The 15289-nt window shown below is 48.8% G+C and overlaps 1 protein-coding gene across 5 annotated transcripts in view; it reads right to left on the bottom strand.

Moving 5' to 3' along the window:
• ZNF618 (zinc finger protein 618) overlaps nt 1-15289 on the bottom strand; it is a 150483-nt gene that overhangs the window by 18245 nt on the left and 116949 nt on the right. For 3 of the 5 annotated variants that reach the window (XM_053961987.1, XM_053961988.1, XM_053961990.1), the window contains 4 exons: nt 11366-11554; nt 8709-8789; nt 7546-7602; nt 1216-1260 (listed from right to left, as the gene is read on the bottom strand). In XM_053961987.1, coding sequence (XP_053817962.1) covers nt 1216-1260; nt 7546-7602; nt 8709-8789; nt 11366-11554 — 372 coding nt within the window. Of the gene's footprint in view, nt 1-1215; nt 1261-7545; nt 7603-8708; nt 8793-11365; nt 11555-15289 lie in introns of all 5 variants that reach the window. The other 2 variants (XM_053961986.1, XM_053961989.1) reach the window with 2 other exon arrangements.

Raw genomic sequence — 15289 nt, 5'->3', positions numbered from 1 at the left:
TTGCCACATCTAAGCCAGGGAAAATAGCAGAGCCTGGTCTGAAGCCAGGAGGGAACAGGAGTTGAGAGCTTTAACAGAAAGTTTCAACAAGTGCCCTGAGGTGGCTGCGCAGTGACAAACACCCAGCAGGGTGTCACCATGGCTCAGCAGGGACAGCCCCCCAGGCTACTCTTTCCTCAGCAGAAAAAACCCACATTTCAACACTTCTGTCCACATCTTGGTGAAAAACAAATGCAGAACAACTGTGAGGAAAACTTCTCAGTATTTCCACCCAATGTTTCCATTGGCTTTAGCTTTACTAACAGTGTAATTGCACCTTCCCTTTGACACAAACCCACGAGACAAAGACAGGAGAACCAGCAGCAGGCTCCTACAAAAACACCAGCACACCCCCAAATCAGTGGAAGTTTCTTGAAAACAGAACTTCTGTCATTTCCAGCCAGCTCAAACAGTAAGAGGTAACAAGGTGCTCTGGAGTATGTTTGGAAAAGGGGAGTCCCAAATTCACCACCCTTGTCAAACGTTTTGGCATTAACTGGATTTCTCTTCCTGATGAACTTGTGTTCTGAATAAAGCCCTTGCTTCCCCCCAGGTTTGTAAGAGGAGGAAGAACACCTGTCCTCCTCCCCACCATGGCCACGCTCAGGGTGTGGCACTCAGGGTTGGCTCACACCACCAGGCTGGCTCAGACAGTATCACCCCAAACCCCAATGCCAGGAACCAAACACACTGCAAGGCAAAGGAAGAAGCTCCACCTGCCAAAACATCAAGGCCACAGGGCAGAATCTCCAGCAGAGACCACCTGTCCACCCATCCCCGCCCTGCTCGCTCCCTGTTTCCAACCTCTGGCCACAGGAACTGGCTCTGTGCAGGTGTTTACTGAGCTGAGCCCTGATGACAAGTTTTTCTGTGTGTAAATGTAACTTAAATATGGGTTAATTTTCAAGTCTTGGTCTCAAAACACGCTCACAAAAAATTCCCTGAAGACTGAATATGAAGTGATTTGGCAGCCCCGAACTGCACGGAAACACCCTGGAGGATTTTTGTTGTATTTAAATCTGACAGCAGAGCCACAGAAGTGATGCATTTTATTCTTTGACACCTGGACTCATAATAAAAAAGCATTTATTGATGAAAATTGCTCAGAGGGCAGGGCAGCAGGGCTGCAGGAGGGCAGTGCCTGCCTTTTGCACCACAGACATCCATCACACTTACTTTGTAAAAGCGGGAAAGGATTTGAAATCAGGGGACTTGCGGTTTCTGCAAAAAAGAAAGAGATTTAAATATGGAGACTGGCAGAGATCTCGCTGCATTCTACACAGCTCTGCCTATCTGCTCCCTGCTCCTTATCTCTACTCCACACTTCCAGAGTTATCCAGAGCAGGGCAGGATGGGAGCTCCATTTAACACAAAATCCAACATGTCCAACATGTCCATTTTCTCTCCCTTGCTCAATTTCTCATGGCCAGGGCTCTGCATCTTTCCTGTCCAATTTAAAATGTCCAGAGATTATAATACACACCCAATGCTGCAGCAATGGAAACAAGGGGGAAGGTCAGCAAAGAAAAGTCATTGGGCAAAAAACCCTTTACAAAGGCTTTCTTTGGTGCTCCAGATGCAAATTCCCAGTTTCACCAAGCACTTCTTTAAACTAAAGCTGGGAGAGAAAACCAGGGTGTTTCACTCTTCCTGGATGCCAAAGGAGTTCCTAAGAAGTGCAGTTACTTCAGGCTGAGAATGCACATTTCCTACACAGCACACCTTGCAGGTTGCCTTTCTGTAAGGTGTGACTGAAAACTGGGTGCTGGCTGCCCCTTGGGCAAGCAGGATTTGTCTGCATCCAGCCCCAGTGCCCCGGAGCAGAAGCAGTGATCCCAGCACCTCAGACCATGTGTGGTTTCCTACAGTCCCCAGGTGAGGTCCTTGAGGGTCAGACCCCTGCAGAGGGGCAGAAATCATTAATTATTAATGTTAAATATTCAGTCACGGACTCAGAGCATTTCCAGAAGGGTCCCAGTCCAAGGCTGTGAGCTGGCACATTCCTGACTGAGGCTCCCAGGGCTCTCTGACAGACTTGGCCTGGTTTCCTTGGAAGGAGAACCACCCTCAGGAACTGCATGGGTCAGTGAGCCTTCCTGCTAAACATCCACATGTACTGAGGACCTGAGCTGCTGAAAAGGGCTCCAGATGGCAGTGCCAGCCTGTAAGGAATGGAGATGAAGGCATGGATGATGCTGGGCAAAGACAGGACTGGACAGTGCTGTGGAAAGGGGATGCATGGGAGACGCCAGCTCATATGGAATGCTGCTGATCACTTCACACATTGTGATCAGCCAGCAGTGCTCCAGCTGGTCCTGCAGCTGCTGAGCTCTGTACCTGGGGCAAGATCTTCACTGAAACAGGTCCCTAACCTGGCCCTGTTCAGCTGCTCAGCAGGGCAAGCTCCTCCAGGCACCCTTCTCTCTGTGTGCTGGGTTCCTGCTCTGGGAAGTGCCCTGCTCCCTCAGGGAACACACGTGCCCATGGCACTGCTCGGGGCTCCAAGCACTGCACGTCAGCTTTTGAGGGGCAAACCCCAACTTCACTGTCCCCCCAGAAGAGAATCTGACCTGGAGCAGGCACAGAGCCCAGCAGTGGCACAGAGCACTTAAAACAGCCCAAGGAATTCTCAGCACCACCTCTGGCTGCTCTCCAGCCAGAAGTGCTAACACAGTGTCCTCGTTCTGCTTGGCTTCCTATTCACATGGCAAGCACTGTCAGTATGAAACAGCAGTTCAGGTACTCAATACAACACTGGTTTATGTGAAGGAAGATTCTTAGGATTTTTCTGGTCTTCGTATTTATAATTGGAACATTTTTTTTATCCATACATTGCCAGGTCCCTGCTACAGCACAGTCACTTCCACTAAAGCTACCTATCCAGGTAACAGTCATAGAAATGCCAGAGTTTGACTGATTAATGATAAATCACCTTGCAGTGGGGCTTTGTAATCTTTCCCTCCACAGATTCTCCAGGCAAAATGAGAGTTCAGGTTCTTCTGCCCACACTTTGTTCTCTCAGGGACTCTCCTGGCCATGCCCTCCCCAGCCCAGTATCTGTGCTTGCAGACTGCAATCCTCAGCCCCATCCCTGGCTGTGTGTCCCAGTTCTGCTGAGTGCTCCTTGTCTCAATGCTTCATATGGATTGCCTCAGTTCTTCCCTGGTGTCCCAAGGCTCTGGAGCAATTGGCAGGATATGACCCACAGAGACTGGCTGCTGAGTGGCTATTTTAACCCAGATATATTTCTTCCTGTCTGCAAGTTGCCTGTTGAACATGAGAAGTCTGGAACAGTTTAAATGAATGTGGCACCAGAAATAAACAGTTCATTCCTAGAAACCTCAATTCCACAAAAATGCCCAGTGGACACAGTGACTTATTTATGCAACCAAGCAAAGCAACACTTTCTCAACTGAGCCTCTCACTGTGTGATTCTCATTCTCCTGGTGGGAACTGCACTCAGCTGCTGACCCTCCTTCTGGGCACAGCACTTCAGGCTGCTTTGAAAATGCAGCTCTTTCTGTTTGTGCAATTGTGTTGCCCCATCACCAGCACTCCCTGTCCTGTGCAGAGAGTGGGAGGTCACAGAACAACTCCCCCTTCCCCTTTTCCTCACTCCTCAAATTTGGCCATTGGTTCTCCCAGCTCCATGGAGACATGCAGCAGTCACAAACCAACCAGAGATGAGAAAAAGAATTACCAGATGAATGTTAATGGAAGTTGTCTTTGTGCTGACAGAGCCTGAGAGGCAGCTGGGTGCACCTCAGGAGGCAGAGGCACAGGGGCTGGCTGTGCTAATGTCTCACTGCAATCAGTAATCAAGAATTATTATTTCCCAAACACTAAAGCTGCACTCACCCACCAAAAATGCTACTCTTTCCAGCAGAAATCCCCCACAGATGGGCTGTGTGATGGCTGGACTACAGGAGGTGAGCAGAAAGGGATGTATGGCCACACCAGGGAAGAAAGCTTGTGATTTCTGAAAATCTATGTTTAAAATCTAGTCCTGTGTCCTTTAAATCTTGACAACAGGAGATTCTCAGGCTTTTCCAAGAATTTTTACTCTATATCAAATGTAGAAAATAAATTTTTTTTGGTCTCAATCTCATCTCAGCTTGGCACAAACTGATTCAAGAAAAGAAGACATTTCCATTGACCCTCTCCCCAGTCTGGAATAAACAGTGCTGGAAAGCAAAGCTTCCCTGTGTAAATAGGAATGAAATGTGCTGACATTTTAAAAACTCTAAATGCTAAAATTTGTTTCACTGGAAGTTCTTACAGTAGTAGTTCCCTAAAGCAGCAGATGAAATTGAGACATATTTATACAGCTTAAATCAACTTCGAAAGTTCAAAATATTTCCCAATTCCCTACATAATTTTAACTGTTCTCTTTCACACCGCAACATTGAGCAAATTCAGACTTCAACAAACACTGACAATTTCAATTAGATTTCCCCTTTGATGGCTGTATTTGAAGGTGTTGAAACTAAAGAGCTTTTTTCCTCCTTTTTTGCTTTTCTTTTACTTCTTGGATTCTCACAATTCCCTTAATCTCTCTTGGCCTTCATTTCACAGAGGAGTCATCCATAGTGCCCAAAACAAGGGCTCAAGTTGCATTAGGCTGTAAACACTCGAGTTAGAGATGGTTTTTGTCCCTCTGGAAGGTCACTGTCCCCGTCTGGAGTCAGAGGAAGGGAGACCCCGGGGAGATCCCAAAGCCTGTGAGCCCTACAGCGACAAAGGGCACCAGAGCAGGGCCCAGCCCCAGCCAAAGGCTCCTCTCCAACCACACATGGATGAAAAGGAAGGCAGTAGGCTTCACTGTGGCACACAACACTCAGCTCAGCCCCTTTCTGGGGATTTCCCTACCCATGCTCAGGCTGATCATCACTGCCTTTTACATTGCACAAGCTAGCCTTGAAATATGTTTTGGCCTCTTGAGAATTTAAAACCCCAGCATGTGTCAAAAGTTGGCAGAACGGCCCCTGCCAGGGAGGGTTCCCTTGAAAGCAGCTTTATGGCACCCTAAGGAATTGCAGCTTCTGCTGTTCATCCCAGAGAGCTAATTCCATGCTTCAGGATCAGGTCATGGCAATGCTTTCTGGACCTCCCTTAGCTCACCAGTGGATGAACAGAAGCTCCGTGTGACTTGGGACCTCTGCTGCCTGTGCTCCCGAGGCAGCAGAAGGGAGCAATTGGAACATTTTAGCAGGATGCTATTTTTAAAGCACTGTGGAACTTCCAGGTTTCATCAAAAAGCAAGTTCAAGTGGCTGTGGAGACCCTTTTCCTTGAGTACAAAGAACACTCTCCAATCATAATGTGGATGACAGCTCGAGTCCTTCACCCACTCCCTGTCTCCATCCCACCCTGCTGGGAGACAAAGCTGGGATTCGCATCAGACCCAAAGCAGTGTTTGCCATGCAGCACAGAGGTGTTTTTTTGGGCAGCCAGATGCCAGGACACAGATCAGGATGCCAGGTACCTGCACTCACTGTGACAAGGACTGGGGCTGTGTGCATAGGGAAGCAACATCTGAAATCCAACATTTTCCATTCTAGTTCCATTCTTATTCCCACTCAGGACTCCCTACAGCATTGCAGCCCCGTGTATTTTAGGTGATTTTAGTTACTGACCTCCCTGTTCTGCCCCTCACTCCAGACACCAAGGGGTCTGTGCCACAGCAGTCAGGATGGTGACACAGGGAAAAAGCAGAATGTCCCCAGCCTAAAAATCTCCTGCTCTCTGGTATCTCTGTACCCAAGCCTGTGACACAAAACTTACACCCACAGAGAGCAAGAGCCACCAGGCATTTAACAAGGCCAAGCCACAAAGCTCCTGGCTGCTCAGCTGGGACCTACATTTACCTCCTAAACCTGGTGACTGTTCCTTACAGCAGCAGTTTGGTGACAAGCAAACAGCAGATGGGAGTGGGAGGACAGAAGTGTCCGTCCTTCTGTCATTGCCCACCACATTACCACCACCTGCTTCCCTGCCTGGGAGATATCTGCTGGCTGGAGCACAAGAGAGGACAAGCCAATGGTGCCAGAATCACCCCAGAGTTCCCACCCACTTGTGACACTGAACCACATGGGGCTTGTCCCACCCACTGAGACACAGCCATGGAAAGAAGGAAAAGGAGGAGGCAAGGACATGTCAGCTCTTCCAAAAGGCAGCTGCAGAGAGCTCTGCCTGGACAGCTGAGCACACAGAGCTCTCCAGGCCTCTCTGACCACCAGTGACACACACGGTGACCGGTGATGCTCACCCAGGCTGCTGTCAGTGAGGCCATTGGGACTCCTGAGAACTGGAAGGAATAAGAGGAGAAATGGCTTGGTGCAAGGGCTGGAGAAGAGCACTGAATGGGACATGTGGGAAGCAGCACAAAAAATGGAGCCAAAGGGGGAAAACAAGACTGGGGAAGAAAGGAGGATGCAGGACAGATAAAGGAAGGAAAAAGGAAAGAAGTTTATACATCCCCATGCACCAGCCTGGCTTGGAGGAGCATGTCAGCTGCTTAATGCAGAAAGCAACTACCTCCAACCAGGGCCCAACTCCCCTCAGACCAGTCCTGGGGAGCTCACTAGAGTTCTTCAGATTTCCTGGCTCAATCAAAGTCTAGGTGAGCACCTTGCAACTCCTCTGCAGCCTGCCAGGCCCTCGACTGAGCCACTAAAGTAAACTGACACTACACATGGTGCAGACAGAAACACTCCTTACAGGGAAACAAGAGGAGCAAATCACATGAAACTTGCTACAGAGCTTGTAAGAATTTCTGGCTTTGTTTTGGTTTTTGCTGTGAACTTTCATTCATGTGCTTTAAATGTTGCAGTCCAGAAAGAAACAGATTGAGGAGGATGAGTGTGATGTGAGCTGGTACAAGGAGATGGCAGGGAGAGTCTGGGAGATGTGTCACAGCAACAGTGGGTCAGTATTTAATAGTTCAGAAAGAACTGAGCTCTTGGACTGTTCAGTACAGCCACTGTTTGTGTTTCTTGTTAATGTTTCCTGGACAGGTTCATGCCACAGGTTCATCTCCCCTCCTGCAAAACTTGACAAGAGCAGCCAGCAGGTTTCCAATGCAGCTTTCTTGGCTTCAGGAATGATCTAGCTGATAGGAAGGAAGATATTTCTGCCCTTCTTTTGTTGGCTGTACAGGGTTTGACAAGAATAAATTAAGTACAATCTCAGGCTGCTACTTTCCAAGGGCTCCAGAGGAGTCAGGGCCCCAAGTGGTGTATTGGCATTTACAGATGTGCACTTTAAGGCTTTGAAACCCTTGAAAACACTGACAGTACCCACAGAAGACAAGACACAAGCTGCTGAGAGGCCAGGGCCATGTCCAGGGCTGCAGCCAGGCTGGGAACTCTGGAACTCAGTGACTACACTGCCTTGAGTCATGTCTGACAGCCATGCTGGGCTTACTGCCCAGGGCCTGGGCAGCCCCAAGGACTCCTGACTGTCCAGCAGGAGCAGGACTAAAGGCCTGAAACAGAGACAAGCTCACCTGATGGGTTCTGCTTACACCTCTTTTCTTTAGGTTTTTCTGTCCCCGAATGACCAGCTGCAATTGTGGTGAACGATGGATTAGTACAAGGTTTTTCCCCAAAACACAACACACAGTATTTTAGCAACAAACAATTTTTTCCCCATTCCCTATCACCCACTCTGCCACCACACATGGTTTTCCAACACCACATCCCTGCTTTTCAACATGGTTCCAGAAAGCCCCTTACTTGCTTCTGAGGCAGATATAACCCCCAACAGACACTGTGTAACCTGCTCCAGGAGGTTATCCCACCCCTTACCTGTCCATTCCAGCCAGAGGCACTGCCAACACCACATATTCTGCTTCTCTTGGATGGGGAATGGAGGGAGGCCAGGCTTTTCTGCTGGCATGTTATTTATCTCTGCAGCAAGATGCTAAAATTACGTTTCATCTGGTCTGTCACGTTTGCTCCAACTAGGGAGCATGGAGAATGGTAGTGGCCCACTGGAAGGCCAGGCAATTCAAAGGCAGGATAAAAACCTTGCACAGAAAACTCTATAGCTGGTGGACTTGAACAAAATTGTCTAGGCCACTGGTTATGTTCAGTTACTACCACATCCACTTAACACTGCAAGGAAACTGCATAAGTGGAGGGGATTTTCATTCCTTCTAGCAAATATATTTTGGTCTCACATACACACATCTGATTCACTGTGACCTCCACGCAGTGACTGCACAAACAGCTGGACTTTGGTCACAGTGACATTTAAATAAACTGTCACGCTCAGCATCACTGTAGCCTGCAAACTGCTCTTCTATCCACAGTCCTCAAACTTCTGCTGCTTGCAAATGTCTTTGCTCCACCAGGACTGCACTGATACACAGAAACAGCACAAGTACTGCTTGATCTCCATCCATCCTTTCTCCACATCTTGGCTCCTCTCTGAAAAATCTATGCTCAAGTACCTGGTCCTTGGCAGCAGGAATCCCACATCACCTGTTTGACAGGGCTGGGGTGCCAGGAGCCTGGGGAGGAGGGAGAATAAGGCACTACCCCAGGGGGGGCAGGCTGCCTGTGAGCTTAAACAAGGTACCCCACAATACATCAACATTCACTGAGCATAGCTGGATCCTGCTTGGAGAGGAACATGGAAGCAGCAGGAAAGGGTGACCACACTTACCACTGGAGTTCTGGGAATTGCTGTTTGTTTCTTCAAAGTTGTTTTGCACTTTGCCTTCCACTCTTCTGCTGAAAGCACTTTCTGCTGGGTGGAGAACAAAGCAGAAATGGTGACTGGTCAACACTGGATGCAGAAAGGTCAAATACCTCATTTTGGAGGCAAATGGGCCAGATTCAGTGAAGGGATAACAGGTGGGTATTTTTCTTGAATACCTTCTGGCTGAGGTGGCCTGGATTGGCTCTTAGGGAGCCCATGAACACCAGTCCTGACTGAACCAGAAAGGTCATGTCTTCCTCCCCTGCAAAAAAACCCAACCCTTATCTTACTCTTCCTTAAGGCAACAAGCAGCCCTTAACGCCTGCGAGCACAGGTGACCAGTCTGAGACTGAGCTCAGGGCCTCAGCACCATACCAAAGTGTCACCAACAGAAGCACTGTGCCAGCTTTCCTTGTGCTTCCCAGTCACCTGCACTCCCTTCCTGAACACCCTCCTGGACATGCTGAAGCAGAGGCCTGAAGAGTTGTCTCAGGGCCTGCCCACCATGTCTGGAAAAGCTGTGGAAGATCCTCTGTCTCTGTGCTTCCCAAGCGTGCCCTTGTTCCCAGAGCCTGCTCCTGGCAGGGCCCTGCTCTGCCCACTGCAGCCACAGCACAGGGCAGTTCCAGTGACTGCACTGGGAGGCTCCTCCAGGGCACCCAGGTGCTTCCTGCCCCTGGCAGTGGCCACAGAGTGCTGAAGCATCCCTGCACAGCACAGCTCAGGGCCTCCCACCCTGCTCAAGCTGGTGTCCCTCAGCACCAGCTCAGCAGGGCAAGGGGGTCCTGTCTCACTTCACCGGGTCTGCAATATCCAGGCAGATGGATTTACTGTGGTGGCTCAAACGATAATCTAGAGATTAAAAATAAATGAACTGGCCAAAGCAAGGTGTGTGGCCTGTGCTGCAGAGGCCCTTGCCCTGCACTCTCATTCTGGAGCCCACTGTCACCCGAGGGGTTCACGTTGATGTGGCCTGGCTTGGCTCTGCTGGGCCCAGCCTGCACACTGGGCAGGGCTGGGGACACCAGTCTTTCATTCAGGAGTGATGAGGATTCCTGAAAAGTGGTGCCAGACCATGATTTTATTCCTGCAGACCACTGGAGTGGTCAGAACTGCTGTCAGGCTTGGCAGAGGCCCGGGTCCCTGCAGGCTCCCAGGGCTGCAGCATGGCTCACACACGTGGGCTTTGGGGCTACCAGAGACCTGAACTGCAGGAAGAGCGTGTGGATTTTGGCCCAGTCAGTCCTCAGTGGACCCTTCCAAGTCCTGAGCAGGCTTCTCAAACTCTCAATCAACTACACTCCTGACTCCTAAAATTCAGGAGAACAAGCAAACTTGGTAACCAAATCAACTGAAACAGAAACACATCAATCAGGGCTGAAAAGGAACTGGAAACATTATCTACCTTTGCCACTTGACAGATAAATAATAGAAACAAGAGGCCTTAAATAACAGGAAAATCAGATGGAGACAAAATTGTTTGGCTCTACCTACCCTTCCCAAGAGACCCAGGTTCAAGTCCTGGCTTATGTCACAAGTGGAAGTGAGATGGAGGTCTCCAAAGACCTTTGTAAAGAATTTGCATGGTGGTTTTGCCTTCATCCCTTAGCTTCCCCCCCAAAAACTTCCCCTAAGTGTGGCAGTAAGAAAAATCTAGTTTAATGCACCTGCTTGGTCTTACTGTGCCCTTCTGACACTGAGAGGGCAGCTCACTCTGTTCTCTCTCCTTGAATTGGAACCTTTTGAATGTGAAGTAAAATTCTCTGTATGAACCAAGTCCTTGGCAGCTGTGGGTATGTGATATCCAACAAAATCCATCCTTGTTCAGCATCCATGGGCTATCTGACCACAGCCACCTCTCACATTCAGCATCTGCCCATGCCAGACATTCTAGGGGTGTTTAAACACCAACTGATGGACCAGCCCTTCTTCTGCACCCAGATGGAATCTCTATCCATCAATCCCACAGACTTTAGAGGATGCTTCCCAGTGTACTGCACATGGCACACTATTTCACACCCTACTTATTAACTGCTATTTTTCAGTAGTCTTTGCTTTATTTTTTAAATTTTTTTTAGGCTTGATCTTGTTCAGAAGGAGGAAACTGAGACAATGGGAGGATCAAACCTAATTGCATTTTCTAACTCATCAATGATGGTTCTGTAATACTGATTTTTCTGTTTATCTCTCAGAGGTTCCTGTGGGGAATGGAGCACTGTGAAAACACCTGTACTCCATTTCACTTCCAAAGGCACAGGCCTAGCCCTGAGAACATCACCTTGAGGGAAGCAAACACTAAATGCCAAACAGTGCTGAAAACCAAGCAAAAATCCCCATTCTTGACAAGCCATGACACCAATCCTTGTCAGGAAGCTCTTCTCAGTTTGTGACACCAGGATTTGAAACAGGGTCTTTTGCACCTTGTGGTTACCATGATGTTTAACAAAAACAACTTGTCACTGGGAAGGGATTATAAAGGATCTAATCTCCTCAGCTGCTTCTGGGAGCAGCTTCTCTGGGACAGTCATGGATGGAGCAGACTGAGCCCAGGAAGGGTCAAAAGCCTATCCAGGGCAGGAATGGACACTGAGCAGCTCAGAAAGCTGAAAGGCAGCTGGTACCTGTGATGGCCTTGCTTCCTGGGGATCCGGAATTGGGCGCGCGGAACATCTGGGACTGGGAGGCGGGCGGGACGCCGGGGGGCGTGCGGTGCAGGAGGCTGGAACAGCGGTTTATGGACGCCGGGGACTTTTTGCTGGACTGGCTCGTCTGTGTCTTCACTGCCACGAAGAGTGGAGATCGAGAGAACTCTGGATATGAACACTCAGAACTAGTGCCTGCACAGCCAGGGAGCTCCCAGAGTGGGGCCTGCTGGAGCTGCTGATCCACCGAGCCCCTGGGACAGAGCTGGGCTCCCCCCTCACCAGAGGGGACACTGGTGAAGCTCGTTAGTTCCCTTCCACACCTCTAACTGCCACACCAACCCATTCCTGCTCCTGCAGGAACCACCCCATCCATCCAGAAGCACTGTGTGATTGCCACGGCCTGGCTGGAGGCACCTGCAGCTCTGGCCTCCATTTCTATGGACTGTATTTTGGGAACAGGTTTCTAAACTACTCAGATCTCTGAGTAGAGAAAAGTTAACATCTTTGTTTCCTGAGCCTTGAATAAATCCTAGTGATCTCCAGATACATTCCTTGTCTCTTTGACCAAATACAAAGGAAAGGGAACTGTTGGGAATGGAATGGAATTAGGAGGCAGAGTGAATAAAGGCTTTTGGTCCCATCTCCAGACTGGTGACATGTGGAGAAATTCTGAATATTACTGGGATATGCTCTTTGGGTGCATCTGTATTTTGGTCTCTGCAGCACACAGTGAGGATCACCAGGAATTTTCAATGCCAAAAGTCATCTGAAACACCTTCAGGAGGACAGCCCTTCGTCTGGGCCACATGGATTAAATAAACCATTAAAAAATGGAGAAACTGTCTAAGAACCTCCTTCACTCCTAAGGGGCCTCTTCTATGGAAATTTGGATATGGGTCCTGAAGCCCCAGTCCTACTCCAACCACCTGTCATGAAAAATCACTAAGAAGGTTTCCACAGTCCCAGCTCCCTACCAGTGATTTCTACAGTGATACTGTGGGATGCCTAAAGGTGGATGGACAACAGCAGCACCTGCACATCCTACACAGTGTGAGTGAGAAATACTCGTCCACACTGAGCAGCTCTCAGGGGAATGCCATGGCAGCAGCACAGGCTAACTCTGAAAGAGGGGAGAAGTCCCCCAGGCTGGGACAGGACACTCATTTTCAAAATCCCAGGAGACTTTACAGACCTTGACTATGACTGGCTCTCACCTTCATCAGCAGCACTGGGGACTGGGAGTGTGTACATTCACAGGGGGTTGCAATTCCAGGGGTTTTGATTCACTTGTTCTGACACACAGCCCCAAGCTGACATTTCCTACATGGCAGTATAGTTCTGCAGGAAATTATGCACTGGTTTTCTCACAGCTTAATCAGGATACTTTTCTGCTTGGTCTCCAGCCATATAAATAGACAGGAGGCTTGTTTTGCTCTCTATACTTCCTTTCAATCTCCATGGATAATCCTCCTCCAGCTGCTGCCAAACTGCCAGCAAAAATGTAGTCAGATATGAAAATTTCTAGCTTGTGGATTGTCTGCTTTCCATGAGGATCATTCCCGCCAATGTCTGCTTTATTCCCCATCAATGCCATGAGAAACAGCCATCAGCAACTCTTCAGTGCCAGATACAGAGAGCATCACTGCTCTGGGACCTGACAACAGAAGTCTCAAAGCTATGATGACCTCCACAATTTCTTCTTCTTCTTCCTCCTAAATGAAACAAACAGTATGTCTTCAAACTGAGACCCCATAGAGAAGGTTGCTCCAGCTGACACTAGACAGAGAGAGAGTTTTGAGCAGCAATGCAAGACAGACAAAGGAATATCAGTTCTAGCAGTCTGGAGGAAGCTAACAGTTCATTGGGAAAAAAAAGTCCAGTCTGTAGTTCATCAGATGCCAAATTCCCTCTGAAGGCTGAGCAACACAGGTAGACAGCATCACACGGCTCTTCTGCTCCACTCTGGAAAAGTCACCTTCACTGTGGAACTCACAGCCTCACGCTGATGAAAAGGCCAACATGTTTCTAAAAATGAAAATCCTGAGTTGCTGAATGGCCACAAAAAACCTCCTGCCTCAAAATCTGCAGCAAGACTGGAGACAGCACTGTGGGCAGCTGACCTTGTAACTGCTGCTGTGGAGCTTTTCAAACCCTCTCAGAAGGCAGCGGAGACCCATCCCACGGAAGCTGCAGTGATGTGGAGGGTGATTCTCACTGCATGGTCTGCAGTCAGTCAGCTCAGGGCTTTGTGCTGCAGCCCTGCAGCATGGCCCAGGGTGTGCTGAAGGACACACTTGATGCAGGAGATGCTGAGAACAGCGGAGACTCCAGCCTGGCAGCAGGAAGAGCTTGGTCTCTGCTGTGCTGGGTCAGCTCGGCTGCAGAGGAGCTCCCAGGGGGACGCTGAAGAGGCTGAGGTGCTCCTTGGGGAGCAATCAAGAATTTCCAAGGGGATCAGGAAGGCACTTCTTGACCCAGTGCTGGTGCCTGCCCTGCCCAGGGTGGAGAACACTCAGAGGAGGAGACAAGAGAATAACCAAGGGCCAAGAACAGCAGAGCTTACAATTGAAACACAAGTCACTCCTGTGATTTAACCAGGGCCTGGAGAGCAGGCTAGGCCAGGTCTAGAAAGGACAGACACTTGGCAACTTAATCCTCCTTCACTGAGCAGACAAGCTTTATAAATAGGACCCAGTGCTCAAAGCTACAGCTGGCTAATTTTAGTTTTAATTTAGTGGAGGCAATAATTCATCAAAATAATTACCTTACGTGATTGCTGTCACTCAAAAGCAAGATTAGATGTCTGCCTAAAGCATAACTGAGGAATTCAATCATGGCAATCCTACAGAATGTGTTTCTCCAGGCAGTCCAGAGATCACAGTGGTCCCTCCTGGCTTTCCTGGTTTTGGGAAAACCTTAAAGTACTGTGATTGGCAAGCTGTGGCAGCAAGGAGAAAATCTGGCACACAAATCCACACACTACCACGATGCACCATCACAACTGGGACCAGATTGCCTCAGCAACATTACACTTTCCAGGTAAAAATTCTGGTCAATAATTTGTATATGGTATTTCTTTAAAAAGGTCTAGTCAGGATGGGTAGGGAACCATTTTGAAGGTTCAGATGGAACTATGCCATCACCTATGGATAAAAATCTGAATGTGCTGGAAAATGATTCCTTAACAATGGCCTGAAATTCCATACTCTGTGCAGGTACCTTGGCTATGGCAAACAGGTCCTTCCAAAGGAAAACCCCTCTCCTCAAACCTATCAAATTTTTAATGTGTGTCTTTATACACATGAACAGGTGGAGCCTGTTGCTAAAACACTGTGGGATCAGACTGGGAAAAGCACCTGAACTCACAGATTTCTCTCACTGAGCTGGTGGAAGCAAAGATACACCATCCAACTGGAATCTGGAGTTGGCTTTTTCCTTGTTAGGCAGGGTCTGTGTGGAAACCAGCTGTACTACCAAAATGGCAGCTGCCTTAATGAAACACTGCATTTAAGTATTTTGGATGAATAAATTGGATCCAGTGTGCATCCGATACAGAAAGGAATTGAGCACCAAGCCTTGATGAACTTCCTTGAGCATCTCAGGTGTCAGGGTGGATGTAGGTCTGTCTGTCCTCTGGAGAGCCAAGAATGATCCCAGGGATGGAAAGACCATCCCACAGAGCCAGGGCCCATCCCACAGACCCTGAGAGAAGTGAGCAAGGCCCAGAGGTGACAGCCAGCTTCATCACGAAGGTCATCAGGAAGTTCATGGCAATGAGACAGGTGTGTGGCCAAGTTGGTAAGTCAATCCACAGGTCAGCAGCAAGATCAGCTCTGGTGAGGTTAACCAGGACCAGTGATCCTCAGCGAGGTCCAGGGTGCCCAGACAGGGTTGACATCA

This window comes from Vidua chalybeata, chromosome 21 (genome assembly GCF_026979565.1).
Source record: "Vidua chalybeata isolate OUT-0048 chromosome 21, bVidCha1 merged haplotype, whole genome shotgun sequence".
Taxonomy (NCBI): domain Eukaryota; kingdom Metazoa; phylum Chordata; class Aves; order Passeriformes; family Viduidae; genus Vidua; species Vidua chalybeata.
The sequence above is the reverse complement of the archived record's forward strand: the minus strand, read 5'-3'. Positions and strand labels throughout refer to the sequence as shown.